General features: G+C 33.7%; 2 protein-coding genes across 2 annotated transcripts in view; both read right to left on the bottom strand.

Annotated features, from left to right (window-relative positions):
* Positions 1–2,313: 2,313 nt before the first annotated feature.
* LOC136037359 (zinc finger protein OZF-like) lies at positions 2,314–6,187 on the bottom strand. Its single transcript, XM_065720064.1, has 2 exons — positions 5,604–6,187; positions 2,314–3,849 (listed from the first exon to the last, which is right to left on the bottom strand). Exons 1-2 carry the CDS (start codon positions 5,629–5,631, stop codon positions 2,333–2,335), a joined length of 1,545 nt encoding a protein of 514 aa, XP_065576136.1. The 5' UTR covers positions 5,632–6,187; the 3' UTR covers positions 2,314–2,332.
* A 3,015-nt stretch (positions 6,188–9,202) lies between these two features.
* Positions 9,203–15,698, bottom strand: part of LOC136036829 (uncharacterized) — a 53,672-nt gene continuing 47,176 nt past the window's right edge. Inside the window, exons 9-10 of the mRNA XM_065719161.1 lie at positions 13,878–13,979; positions 9,203–9,255 (exon numbers count right to left, since the gene is read on the bottom strand). Of these exons, the coding sequence (XP_065575233.1) occupies positions 9,203–9,255; positions 13,878–13,979 (155 nt within the window). The remainder of the gene's footprint in view (positions 9,256–13,877; positions 13,980–15,698) is intronic.

Raw genomic sequence — 15,698 nt, forward strand, 5'->3', positions numbered from 1 at the left:
TCAGTTTCAAGGATACTTAATTCAACTCACATTCTGATTGAAAGTTGAAGATTTTCAGCATATTTTACAAACAAAGAGTTTGAAGGAAATATGAATGCTTATTTGAAGGAAAACTCTTCTTACGACACAACCGATGGTCATGCTTTCTTTTCATTCACCCTTAGACTATAAGTTTTTCCTGAAAAATAAGCGCTTGTGGAGTTATGAGCAAAATGGGATCTAATATAAACATTTATTTTTAATTTAATAGTTAAAGTTCTTCTTCAAATATTCAACTCAGATAGTATGTCTTCAAACTCTTCTCAGACATGACACAGTCATTATTATTCAGCAGAATGCATTTTTTTTGTTTATTTATTTGTTTATTTTATATTTTTTGTTTATTTATGTTTGCTTTTTTCCAGTTATATGTATTTTTTCAAGTTATATGTTTGGCATATTATCCAACTAGGATTTAGTTAGCATTAAAGTGTTGATCAAGGGGGCAAAACATGAATTGAAAATCATATAAGATTTCAAACAGTTCGTGGTAACAAACTGTAGCAAGGAACGCCCCGGCTGAATAGTAACCGAAACTCTAAAAAATGGAATTTTGATACCGATAGTTACATAAAAAGAATCGCACTTCAATGCTGATTTTAAATATATAAGTTTCATCAAGGTCGGTCTTACCCATCAAAAGTTATGAGCCTGACCCAATTTGCCTCATTTTAGAGAATAGGGGGAAACACCCCCTAAAAGGCATAAAATCTTAACGAAAATCACACCATCAGATTCAGCGTACCAGAAACTTGTATTATAGAAGTTTCAAGCTCCTATCTACAAAAATGCGGAATTTCACATTTTTTGCCAGAAGACAGATCACGGATGCTTGTATATATTTTTTATTTTTTTTAAGGGGTGATCCCATCGACTCAGTGGTCCTAGAATGTCAGGAGAGGGCTCATTCTAATGGAAATTAAAAGTTCTAGTGCTCTTTTTAAGTGACCAAAAAGTTAGACGGCATCTAAGCCCCCTCCCACGCTCATTTTTTCCCAAAGTCACCAGATCAAAATTCAGAGACAGTCATTTTATTCACCATAGTCGAAAAACCTAATAACTATGTCTTTGGGGACGGCTTACTCCCCCACAATGCCCGTGGGAGGGGCTGGAAGTTACTAACTTTGACCTATGTTTACGTATAGTAATGGTTATTGGGAAGTATAGAGACGTTTCCAGGGGGATTTTTTTGGTTTGGGGAGAAGTTGAGGGGGGTACAGGGGACGATCTTTCCATGGAGGAATTTATCATGGGGGAAGAAAATTTCAACGAAGGAGGCGTTGGATTTTCTAACATTATTTAAAAAAACAATGAAAAAATATATATGAAAAAGTTTAAGGAATTAGGACAAAATTTAAACTTTAATGTAAAAAGCGAGGCATTGACGAGGGGGTGAGCTCCCTCTTCTACGCAATAAAAACATACGAATATAGAAGTTCGTTACGTAAGTTAATTCGTAAGTTACGTATATTTTTTACTAAAGAAAACGTTCTTAAAAAAAAATAAAAGTTCTAGTTGCCTTTTTAAGTAATCAAAAAATTAGAGGGCGATAAGGCCTCCTCCCTGGCTCCTTTTTTCTCAAAATCTTCCGATTAAAACTATGAGAAAGCCATTTAGCCCCCCCTCCCCCCCCCCCAAAAAAATATATAAATTTCATTTTAATTACTTATGTGCGGAGAGCCAAGGTCAAAACATTGCATTAATTCAAAAAGGTCCAGAAATTAAATAAAAAAAGTTTTTCTAACTGAAAGTAAAGAGCGACATTAAAAACTTAAAACGAACAGAAATTACTCCTTATATGAAAGGGGCTTTTCCTCCCCAACGCCCCGCTCTTTACGCTAAATTTTTTAACTGTTTTAAAAAGTAGAGTTAAGAGAAAGAGTCAAACTTAGTTTTTTTATCTAATTTACCAGAATGGATGATAGTCAAGTGTTTCTTCAAGTTACATGTTTCTAATATATATTATATGGTAAGCAAATGCTTTATTCTCTCGATCAATATTTTAATTGCAAACGACACACTAGTTGGATACTTCACCAAAATGGACAATAATCATGTTTTTTCAAGTTATATGTTTGTCATATAAGTTATATGTTTGTCAAGTCATGTTTGACCCTCTTGATCGATACTTTAGTTACAAACTAAACACTAGTTGGATAATTCACCAGGATGGATGATAGTAATGTGTTTCTTCAAGCTATACTTTAGGCTAAAGTTTTTACTGCCAATAGAGCGCGTGTGGGGTTTTCATCAGAATCGATTATTAGGTGAAAATTCTTGTTTATCATAGTATTTATTTAAATATTCTAGTAAGTAAAGGTTTTCCCGCATATTCTTCTCCATCTTCTCCACTTTTTTCCCGCATCTTCTCCACTTTTTTCCCGCATCTTCTCCACTTTTTTCCCGCATCTTCTCCACTTTTTTCCCGCATCTTCTCCACTTTTTTCCCGCATCTTCTCCACTTTTTTCCCGCATCTTCTCCACTTTTTTCCCGCATCTTCTCCACTTTTTTCCCGCATCTTCTCCACTTTTTTCCCGCATCTTCTCCACTTTTTTCCCGCATCTTCTCCACTTTTTTGTCACTGTGTCTTCTTTGATGCTCACTCAAATATTGCTTTGAAGAAAAACTCCTCTTACAAATACTACACTCATGTCGCTTTTCACCAATGTGGGTGGTCATGTGGCGTTTTAAGTTCCCTATGTGATTAAACTTCTTACTACAGACTAAGCATTTATGAGGTTTATCTCCAGAATGAATTCTTAAATGAATATTCCTGTACTGTTTTGAAGAAAAACTTTTCTTACATATATTACACGCAAACGGTTGTTCTCCACTATGCGTTCTTTCATGCACATTCAAAGACTGCTTTGAAGAAAATCTCTTCTTACATATATTACACACAAATGGTTTTTCCCCATTGTGTCTTCTTTGATGCACAACCAAATACTGCTTTAAAGAAAAACTCTTTTTACATATATTACACTCATATTGTTTTTCACCGTTGTGGTTGGTCATGTGGTTTTTTAAGTGATGAATTTGAGTAAACTTCTTACTACATACTGAGCATTTGTAAGGTTTATCGCCAGAGTGAATTCTTAAATGAATGTTCCTGCTCTGCTGAAAAGTAAAAGTTTTCCCACATATTTTACACCCAAATGGTTTCTGGCCATTATGAATTCTTAGGTGAGCATTCCTTGTGTGCTTATTGGCAAAAGTTTTCTTGCATATTTTACACTCAAATGGTTTTTCTCCACTGTGTCTTCTTTGATGCACACCCAAATACTGCTTTGAAGAAAAACTCTTCTTACATATATTGCACTCGTGTAGTTTTTCACTATTGTGGACTGTCATTTGTGTCTGTAAGCTAGTACTTTTTGACAGTTTCTGGGGAAGAACTAGCAAAGTATTCATTTGTAAGTCTAATTCAGCTACTTTTGGTACATAATGACCCTGTAAAACTAAGTGCTGCTTCATATCATCAATACTTTCATGTAAACAGATGGGACACTTTTTTTTCCTTCCCATTTTATGTTCTATAAAATGAGCAACAAAACTGAAGTAGTCATTAGTTACTACTGGGCACATGTCACACTCTATTCGTGACAATTCCTCACAACCTGTGTTTTCGTGAAGATCTAACATCAAAAAAGAGGTCTCTGTTTTACCACAAGAGCCACAACGCCATATACCAGCTGTTACTTCTTCTATAAATTGTCGTCTTAACTTTTCTAGCACAACGGTTGGATTTATGTCTCCACCAATTAGTTGCTTTAGACCATCTAAACGAGAAACTGAAGAACTCGACGCATCTAAATAGGAAAAGGAATATAAGAATATAATTAAAAAGATAAAGGAATATCCAATAAAAAATATTATGGGAATTAAGAAAAAAGATGAAGGAGTATTCAATCAACAATATATTATTGGAATCTACAGCTTCTCTCGCTTATCGTTCAACTTTTTTATGCTAAGAAAATACACAGATAGAATAATCAATTGAGTCAGGGTGAAAGTAGCAGCAGCAAAAATTTGGTGTATTCTGTTGAAAACGATCGATAACATAGATGTCATTTTGTGTCTCTCAGAGACGATTGACAGCCTCAAAGACAAAAGAACCATTAGAAAATCTTTCGGATACCACAGGGAGCTTCCTATTCAAATTTGGTAAGAATATACAGAGGATCTTAAATATGTCAACAGTTCTAAAAGCTAACAAGAGGCTAGTTTAAAATAAAGAAAACTTATTTTCTACTACTAATTGTTAATAAAAACGCAGTCTATTCAATGCACACACAACCTACATAAAATGTATCCTGTGTCGGTAAAGATTTCTATCAAGGCAGTTAGCATAGCAATAAACTTCCAAAGTTGTCAAATGATTAATTTATACTTCTTTTGAGCTACTTTTTAACCTTTTCCAAGCAGGTATACTAGAAACTTTTCAAAAAGTGTCCTTTTCTCAACTAGAGAAATAAAATTCTGCTCTGTTTAATCAGAAAAAAACAAAACTCGTAGTTCCTAATGATGAAGGACTTATGTAATTAAGTAGTACTATCAAAGGACAATGAAGTACTTTTTTAAAATCTTTCTAAAAAAGTACTTTTTAAATCTGAATATATCTATCTCAGGCACAATCCGGGAGAAGTTGAATGGTTTTTCTAACATTTTCAGAAAAGCTAGTGTCAATTTTTTTAACAAATAAAAAAATTAACATAATTAAGATAACACACGGGGAAAATTTTATGCCATAGGAAGCTCAGTGATCAACCCAGAGGAAGCTCGCTTTGAAGCAAGTTTTGAAACAAAGACTTGGTGCAAGAAGGACACTGCTAGAACAAGCTTCCAAAACTGATTCAGGAATAGTAACCCTTATCTAGATTAAATGCGACAGTAATTTTAAACTACCAAAAATATATACATAAATAAAGAGGGAAGGTAAAAAAAGAGAGCCCATAACACCACGATAACTTGGCCAAACTGGAATAAAGAATGTGCAATTGAAATAATTATGGCCAAAAAGGCTCCTGCCCTTTTGGCTTGCACTTTATTCGGCCGCATTCAAGTGACAATGACAATGAATCTCATGTGCAACCATGGACGATTTTTAGATTTTTAGATTAGATTATTAGAGAGAAAAAGTTCACAAAAATTCCTAATTTTCTAATTTAGTTCTGTGAAGAGTAGACCAGAAGAAAAATGAAAGGAGAAGTTCGCTTCCGGGGAAAAAATGAAAGTTTTTTCTCATCCGTAAGTCTTTCCATCTCGAGACAAAATGTCTTAGATTGCATTCTGAAGACCACAAACATATCTCACAATTAAACACCTTAAACATAGACTTTACCGTAATAAGTTAGCTTTCAGTTCAAGTTTAATACCACCTATAACCTTTACGAACATAGTATGGTAAGTTGTTACGTCTGTTGTAAAAGCCCAGGTAGCTTTACTTATTGTAACTGAAAAGAAAATTTACTTACAATCTGATTTACTTTAATTTCTCTTTTTCAGGTCGACGAGGTTCCTTTGAACTTACCCTAACTTCAAGCTCAGGATTATTGATACTCACGGTCATCACGCCTTAACACACCATGCATTACTCGGACACCTTCCGCCAAGCTGAATTGCTAGTTCCAGAAAAATAAACAAAGATGCTGGGTATAAGAAAGAAGAAATTCAAGTTAAATTGTTAAATAAATGGTCTCAGCTTTCTTTTGGTGAATTGCTCTAAAAAATATATATACATCATTGTTTCCTACCACTTAATTGAAAAGAGAAACGGGGATTAGCATAAAATTACCATCTTTTTTCAAGAAACAATGACGACACCCATTTCAAATTGGGCTGGGGCAGCCAAAAACTTATGTTGATGTGACCTATTTGTTTCCCCTCCTATTGATTGCAGTACGATTTGCCACCGAGACCATCGCGATCTAGGCTAGGTTGGCGAGAAGATAATCTTCCAAAATAACCAAGCCAGTAATCTTGTCTATACTAAAAAAATCGGCTCAATCTTTAGAGTCATTCTCCAAATATCTTTTCTTGTAAAAGATACACCAATTACAGATAAATTACTTCCTGAGGTAAGATGATATCAAACTTCTCAAAACCTATAACTTATGTGAGAAGAACGAAGCGCATGCAATTGAAAATGGTAATAAATTTATATAAGAAGTAAATTATATAAATTTACTATAAATAGTAAATACGTAATTATAAAGAAAATAGTAATTATATAAATTTACAAATCAAAAGACATTCAAAATGAAAAAAAGTATGAATATACACGATAAACAGCCCATGAGGTGCTGAACCATGAGCGCCATAGGTGGATGCTTTTAAGCTATTACATAAAAAAAAACTAGTTTTTTTAACTGAAAGTGAGGAGCGATATTAAAACTTAAAACGAACAGAAATTACTCCGTATATGAAATGGGTTGTCCCCTCCGCAATCCCTCGCTCTTTACGCTAAAGCTTTTAATTGTTTTAAAAACAGAATTGTGGCAAAGAGACAAACTTTAGCGTAAAGAGCGAGGGATTGCGGAGGGGACAACCCATTTCATATACGGAGTAATTTCTGTTCGTTTTAAGTTTTAATGTCGCTCCTTACTTTCAGTTAAAAAAAACTAGTTTTTTTATGTAATTTCTGAACGTTTTTGAATTAATGCATGTTTGATTTTGGTTCTCCACACATCAATTATTAAAATGAAATTTGTATATTAATTCCTTTTTTGGCTAAATAGCCTTCTCTTAGTTTTGATCAAACGATTTGGAGAGATAAAGAGTAGGGAAAGAGGCCTAGTTGCCCTGCAATTTTTCGGTTACATAAAAAGGCAACTATAGATTTTAATTTTTAACGAATGTTTTTATTAGTAAAAAATATACGTAACTTAAGAATTAACTTACGTAACAAACTTTTATATTCTTAAATTTTTATTATGTATATGAGGGGTTTGTACCCTCGTTAATACCCCGCTCTTTACACTAAATCGTAAGTTTTGTCCCAATTCTTTAAGAAAAACCCCTGAATCAGAAAGGCCGTAGAATAAATAGTTGAAATTACTAAAAACACTATAGCATAAAGAGCGAGGTATTTATCTCCCCCTAAATACCTCGCTCTTTATGCTTAAGTATTTTTAGAACCCCTCATATGCGAAATAATCTCTGTTCGTTTTAAGTTTCAATGCTACTCCTTACTTTCAATTGAAAAAACGTTTTCATGTTTATTTTTTCATTGTTTTTTTATAGTAATTTTAGAAAATCCTGCGCCCTTTTCATTGAATTTCTGTTCCCCCATGACATATTTCTCCAAGGAAAGATCCTCCCACATAGCCCCCTCCCCTCAAACCCACAACCCCACCCCCAAAACCAAAAAACATCCCCCTGAAAAGGTCTGTACACTTCCCAATAACCATTATTATATGTAAACACTGGTCGAAGTTTGTAACTTGCAGTCCCTCCCCCAGGGACTATGGGGGAGTAAGTCATTCCCAAAGACATAGTTATTATGGTTTTAGACTATGCGGAAAAAAATGGCTATCTCAAAATTTTGATCCGTTGACTTTGGAGAAAAAATGAGCGTGGGAGGGGGCCTAGGTGCCCTCCAATTGTTTTGGTCACTTAAAAAGGGCACTAGAACTTTTCATTTCCGTTAGAATGAGCCCTCTTGCGACATTCTAGGACCACTTGGTCGATACGATGACCCCTGGGGAAAAAAAACAAACAAACAAACAAATAAACACGCACCCGTGATTTGTCTTCTGGCAAAAAATACGAAATTCCACATTTTTGTAGATAGGAGCTTGAAATTTTTGCTATAGGGTTCTCTGATACGCCGAATGTGATGGTGTGATTTTCGTTAAGATTCTATGACTTTTAGGGGTTGTTTCCCCCTATTTTCCAAAATAAGGCAAATTTTCTCAGGCTCGTAACTTTTGATGACAAAGATTAAATTTGATGAAACTTATATATTTAAAATCAGCATGAAAATCCAATTCTTTTGATGTATATTTTAGCATCAAAATTCCGTTTTGTAGAGTTTCGTTTACTATTGAGCCGGGTCGCTCCTTAACAGTTCGTTACCACGAACTGTTTGACTCCAGCAGCTGAATGAAAGGCTTATTCTTCTCGTGACCACACCCTCTTAGACAGTTGAAAATACTTGTCTAGCCTGCACAATGATTCACACTCAACCTGAATTTTCGGATACTAGCTAGTTAACAAATTTTTAACAGACGTCCAGTACGTTTTGGCAAAAAAAAATATATATATATGGGAGATAAAAGAAAGGAAAAAATATTTTTAGTTAATTGCTACAGCTAGGGTTCAATGAATTTAGAAGGAATAATTTTAAACAATGAAAAGTACATTTATCTGATAATTAGGGCCAGGGGCCCAACATACACCATTGAAGTCTTTTCAAAAGAATGCAAATGAATATTTATATTTTCATTTTTGTTCATTTGCTTTAAATAGATCTCTTCTCATATCTGTTGTTAATTATCAAATAGATATAAAAAGAAATTGCTAAGAAGCACCAAAAACCCAAACACAAAGTGTACAAAATTGTTTACAAAAACAAAATTGTGTACAAAAAAAAAGTGTACAAAGTGTACAAAGATACAAAATTGGCTTCAAATACTCCAACTATGCACACAGGCTATTGAGATAGAGCCCAAAAAGTTCCAAGTCAACTAGGATAAATACTAAGACATCAGGAATAAAAAATAGTCTGAAGAACAAAATAAACAAAAAGTACATAAGCATTCCGACAGTGACAATACGAAAGGCGCTAAGTAGCATGTTGCAAAATGTTCAGGAGAAGAAAAAAGTGTTTTGGAAAATATGCTTGCGTTTCCCTCTCGAGCACCAATCGTGTCTTTAAGGCCGTCTCATGGTGGGTTTTATGTAACAAACTTCCCGGCTGTGGAATAGTCGTGCACTTGACGCTTTTGATCTACACAACTGGACAAAACTTGGCTGGAGCACGTTTAGAGTAGATTATAAAATTCAAAATATTTCGAGAACGAAAAGAGGAACGTTTATTCTGATTAAACCAAACGATCGGGCGTGCCTGATTTTGGTAAAATCGATGAAAAACACTTTTGGAATGATTTGTCACATAACACCTTTCGTATTTTTCCACATGAGTAGTATTCTGAAGTTATACTAGACTGTATCTGCTGATGTATATGCATGACAGACTGTATCTGCTAATTTATCTAAATTACATAGATTTTAATATAAACATGTACATTGGGGACCCGGAAAATCATATATTTAAATCGAACAAAGATGAGTTGAAAAAAGTAATAAGTCAATCTACCAGTCAAAAACAAAAACTAGCAGTGTCAGAACAATAAAGAAAAGGACGATGCCCTATTATGTCACCACATTTGACCACGGTGGTCACCATGTTAATATATAAGTGTTATTAATATTAGGGAAAAAATAGATCTTAAAACGAGTAAAATTGAAACTGAATATGCAAATCAAGCTCGATCTTGAACAGTCTTGGAAAGAACCAATAAAACTAAACTAAATATTTAATATACAATGATATTGCCGATAGACCATCAGTTCAAAATTTTATTTCACTTTTTTAATTAAAAAAATAAATTTTAAGTTAAAACAATACACTTTTCCAGCAAATTATTTCAATTTATTTTCTTTTATTTATTTTCAATTTATCACCTTTTTTCGATTCTCAAATTTCCCACAAGAGAACTACGGCACAAAATAATAAAAAAATTTAACTTATACAATAGGGACAACTTTTTTAATTTGAGTGCTATAAAAGTGTATCTCATTCATTGTAATATTTCATTTCATGGATAAACTCTGGTCCTTAGAGTTGTAACCACGTTTCATTTCATGGATAAACTCTGGTCCCTAACGTTTTAAAATGAAGTGCACAATGCTATATAGACTAAGCATATTAGAACTGGCGCTGCCATGACTGTAATCCTAAAAAACTGAGCAGAATTCTATAAGGAACGAGTGCACCATGTTAGGTGCACTAATTGGTGGTGCACTAATTAGGCGTTGGTGCACTAATTAGGTGCATTAATTAGTGGTGCACTAATTAGGTGCATTAATTAGTGGTGCACTAATTAGGTACACTAATTGGTGTTGCACTAATTAGGTGTTGCAGTAATATTCTAAAATTGAGTTTTTTGCATTTGAAGGAGCTTTGTGAGATTTATCAATTCTAAGTATTCCAAAACTTACAAGTTGTGAGTTTTTTCAAAACTTCAGCTTGAGGACAGCGATTACTTACAAAAGATAATATAAAAGAAAAGGAAATTGTAAAAAACGGAAAAATCTGAAAAAAAAATACTTGGTTCGAAATCAAAATTCATTGATTTTCAAAAACCCTTCGCAAATCAAACGAGTTTTAGAGCAATTGAAGCCTTTTCTGACAGTTGATGAAAGAATTGTACTGTTCTGCCTTTTGGTGTTTTGTTAGGCGCATTGAAATATTACAAAAACTGCGACGACACTTATTGATACAAATGTACATGAATTGAGACATTAATATCAAGCCTAACATTGCGTTTTTTTTTTGTGAATCTTTTTCTTTGATTGTTCAGATACACTTGTAGAATAAACTTTTTTTTTCTTTTTTTCATGATATTTCTTTGCTAATTTCCTATTTTGGACATGGTACTTCTTCAAAATATTTGCAACATGATTCAAACCTACTCTTGAACCCTGAACTCTCAAAATCTCTAAAAATTCATTCATTTTGCTGCCATTTTCATCTAAGATGCTAAACAATCAAATTTCATTTCATTTATTCATTTATTTCATTTATTCACTACCTGACTTTGAACTGAAACTAGAAATCTGGCCGTGAGTTAAAATTAAACTTGAATTTAACTTTTGTCAAGACTGAAGGGTTTATTAAGGCACACGTCGATCGATTGAGCAAAGAAGCTTCTAAATCCGATGCATACACGCAAAAAAGCCTACAAATTTCTATGTTCTCTTAATTTTATAAAACCCTAACTTCATGAAATGAAAAGTGTTTCTAAAGCCTTTGCCAGATAAAGACTGAGGCCCAATTACTGGGTCAAATATATAAAAAAAATGCCAAAAGAAAAGACAAGTATTAATGTTTCAAAAAGAAGGATTAGCTAAGATCTGTCAGGTTTGTTTTCTAATTTTAGATTTCTTGTAAGTAGGGTTTTATTTTCTACAATAACGTAGACAAACTACTCCAAATTCGTAAGACCAAGATCCACTTAACAGCCTTATAAATGGGAAGAATAGAGATGATTATCTTACACTTTTTAGGGAAGCACAAGATTTGACAATTCCGTCAATCGATTGACGGAAGCTTTTGTCGTAAGAATTTGAAAAAGGGCTCATTCGAATGAAACGGTTAGAATGGATGGTTGAAATTCAGATGAAAGGGTGAAAGGGTCAGTGCCCTTTTTCATAGTCAAAAGTGATGGGAGGGCAACTAAACCCCCTCCCACACCTCGTAGTTTCTCCAAATGTATCTGATAGAAATTTTGATATGGTTATTTGTTGTCGTAGAAACTTCAAAAACAGCTCATTCGATTAAAAATTGAAAGGGCCGGTGCCCTTTTCAATAGTCAAAAGTGATTGGAGAGCAACTAATCCCCTACCAAACCCACCATTTCCCCAAACACATCCAATCAAAATTTGGAGATAGTCATTTTCTTCAACATAATTGAAAGAACCGGAAATTATGACTTTGAGGATGGCAACCCCCCCCCCCCACAGCCTTCAGGGCAAGGTAAGTTATGCTGGGGGCATAAAAGGTTTATATAGAAAGAGTGACCATATAAAACTCTGAGAGATGTCGTTGGATTGTTAATCAGAAGTTCTAGTGCCTTTTTTGAGATTCAGGGTGATTAGAGGGTGGATAACCCCCTCCCAATCCTTCCCGATATGCATGCGATAGACATTTTGAGATGGTTAGTCGTTGTCTTAGAAACTTTGAAAAAGGCTCACTTGAATGAAAGGGCTAGTGCCCTTTTTATTAGTCAAAAGTGATTGGTGGGCAATGAGCTCCCCTCACGCCCATCAATTCCCAAAACGCATCAAATCAAAATGTTCAGATAGCCATTTTGTTCAATGTAGTTGAGAGGCCTGGAAATTATGTCTTTGACAACCCACATACTTTCTTAAGACCAGAACATGATTTGCACTATACTAAAGAAAAAATGGCTGTGTATTGTCAGTGTAGAATACATATACTGATATATATTGTTTGAGGTTTCAACTATTTTCTGTTTATTAAGCATAAAAAAATGGTTAAAACACTTGAAATGTATTTTGTTTATTAAAATCATATAATAAATATCCGAGTCAAACCCAAAAGGAGCAAAAATTAACATGAGTAGGGCTGACAACCCCCATGCACTCTCAAAACCAGATCATAATTTGCACTTTACTGAAAAAAAATACATTTAAAATGTTTTCACTTTGTTTTTACTTGTTAAAATTGTTTTACTAGATATATGAAGGGGGGAGTCCTCCCCCTTGCACTCCAATTACAACACAAGTGGCTGGTGCCCTTTTTAAGAATAACAAGAGATTGGAGGGCAAGCAGTTCTTTTCTCAAGCCTATTTATTTTCCAAACACATTCAGTCAAAATATTGAAACAACATTTTGTTTAGCATAGTAGAGCGGTCCAGCAGCTATGTCTTTAGGGATTTTAGGCATGTCAACCCCCCAAAACTATGCAATTGGAACATCATGTTTTAAAACTAGATTTTGCTTTAAAACAAATCAAAAGGCATTGTGTTTATGACTGCAAATGAGACATCTCAGCAATATACCGAGAAGGACTGGGGGTTTTAAGTTGAAACTTTTGGTGATACTACTATTACTACTGCTGCTCTTACAATTTAAATAAACAAAAAGATTGTGAATGTATCCACGCTGTCAAAGAGCATAGATAGAATCTTTTGGGAATGATATTAAGTTTAATTTTTTAGGTCAACTTCAGAAGCTATAAAATTAAATTTAAAAATGCTGTTTGTATCACGATTAAAAACTGTTGAAAAGTTTATCCAACTTACAAATAGCAACCCATACTACGGATTTTTATAGAAGACAACTGAAAATATATAAAATATTATTCTTTTCATGAAAAAGACTATGTTAATAAATAACAAACAGGAAATAATATAAATAAACTTTTTCCAAAGGACAATTTTTCCTAAGAAAAGTAAAAAGCTCCATTAACCCAAGAATCAGCAAAAATTAAGTCAAGCAATCTTTCAGCCGTAAAACTAAAAACAAAATACGTTTGAAATGTTTTCATCCTTCTTACTTTCATAAACGAAAAATTGTCAAAACCTTAAGAAAGAAATGTCAGTATATCTCAATTAAACTGAGAATCCATGGTTTTTTTTTTTCAGTACAGCGCAAATTGTGTTCTGGTCTTGAGAAGGAATAGGGGTTATCAGCCCTAATTATGTTAGTTTTTGCTCGTTCTAAGTTTGAGTCGGCTATTTATTGAAATTTCTCTTAGTTTTGAGTTTCACTTATTTATTGATAGTGATTTGTGGTAGTTCTACGCTTGAAAGATTAGTTGACTTCATTTTTGCTCATTCTTGGCTTAATGGAGCTCTTTACTTTTCTTCAAAAAACCTATCTTGTGCAATTTTTTTTTTAGATTAATATGTTTAATCGATCTAAACCAGAAAAATGTATATCAATTTTCAAACGAAAATCCTGTCAGGGGTTGTTTGTCCATGCTTCAGTTTCCATAAGGAATTAAATATAAGAATTTCAAAATAAGGTCCCAACACCAGGTTTGCAAGATAGTTAGCAGGTTAGCGAGAAATCCAAAAAACAAACCTTTAATTTTTTCCACTGGAATAGCAAGTGGGTTAGGTTCTACCTGGAAAATGTCTCCGCTGTTATGCGATAAGATACAACTGGGTTGTTCGTGTTCCATCTCTGGAAGAAATTAACGTATGTTTCAATATAACTAATAACGCATAATGATCTTAATCATATGCTAAAAATGAAAATTGTCATGTTTAGAACCTATCTTACATTCGAATAGCAGAATCCGAAAAATTACAACTGGGCTTCATTGCATGCAATTATTTTTGTTTTCTGTAAATATTGAGTAACAAAAATGTAATAAAAGGAATATAATAGTCAGTAAATTAACGAATCCGGGTAGGTTTACATAAAAACTTGAATGAGTGGATTCCTTAGAAGATAAACTTTTGGAAAAAATGCTTAAAAACAGCCCAAAGTCCAAACAATAGATACGCTTAACTGTCCCAAAATAAAACAACCATAAAAGTTGAGATTTTCAGAAAATTTTGAGGGGAATGTTGAATTAACCAAAAGGCACTATGTACATGCTACTACTACTACTTCTGCTAGTCCACTGTACTAAGGGTAAGGTGATTTGTTTCCACCTCTGTTTGCTGCTTTGTGTACGTTCTATACAATTGAAGTTTAATCCACTTCTGAAAGACAATAAATTTTGAACTCATAGCAAAATCGACTAAAAATAAACCAGAAGAGAATACAGGTGGGAGCTATACATTTCATCTTTAAATATAAGAAGGTGTTATGATATTTTCATAGAAACCTGTATTTTTTTAATTGAAATTCACTCTTTATGAAACTTATCTCACCGGATCCATGTGTACGAAGCTGAAAAAAAAAAAAAAAAAAAAGCCCTGGGGGCATAAAAGGTATATATAGTCACCAAAGGGTGACCAAATAAACTTCGGAGGGAGCTTGTTGGATTGGTAACCAAAAGTTCTAGTGCCCTATTTAAGATTCAGGGTGATCAGAAGATGGATAACCCCCTCTCAAACCTCATATTTTCCTGAAAGCATGTGATAGAAATTTTGAGATGGCAATTTATTGTCGTATAAACTTCGAAAAAGGCTCATTCGATTGAAAATTCAAAGTGCTTAGTACCCTTTTTATTAGTCAAAAGTGATTGGAGGGCAACAAGCCCCCCCCCCTGACGTCTATCAATTCCCAAAACACATCTAATCAAAAGTTTTAGATAGCCAAATGATCAGTGTAGTTGAAAGGTCTAGAAATTATGTCTTTGACAACCCACATAACTTCTATATTCTCAGAGGCCAACCTGACTTTTATACATAATAATGGTAGATGGTAATAAGCTTACCTATGCTATGGATGTCAGGTGATTGATTTTTCTTCTAACGATAATTTCGACAGGACCTGTGGCTGTCATCATCAGGTTAATTCAAATTTGAATTAACCTGATGATGACAGGCACAGGTCCTGTCGAAATTATCGTTAGAAGAAAAATCAATCACCTGACATCCATAGCGTAGGTGAGCTTACTACCATCTATCATTATTATCCACATAACTTCTCAAGACCAGAGCATGATTTGCACTATATTGAAGAAAAAAAATGGCTGTGAATCGTTAGTATACATATACAAATGTATATTCCTTAAAGCTTTAATAACTTTTTACATTATTAAAGTAAAAAAAGTTAAAACATTCTAAATGTATTTTGTTTATTTAAATCATACAATAAATAACCGAGTAAAACTCAAAAGAAGAAAAAAATAACATGAGTGGGGCTGATAACCCCTATTCCTTCCCAAAACCAGATCATAATGTGTACTTTACTGAAAACAAAATACATTTAAAATATTTTACTTTG

The sequence above is a fragment of the Artemia franciscana genome, chromosome 16 (genome assembly GCF_032884065.1).
Source record: "Artemia franciscana chromosome 16, ASM3288406v1, whole genome shotgun sequence".
Taxonomy (NCBI): Eukaryota; Metazoa; Arthropoda; class Branchiopoda; order Anostraca; family Artemiidae; genus Artemia; species Artemia franciscana.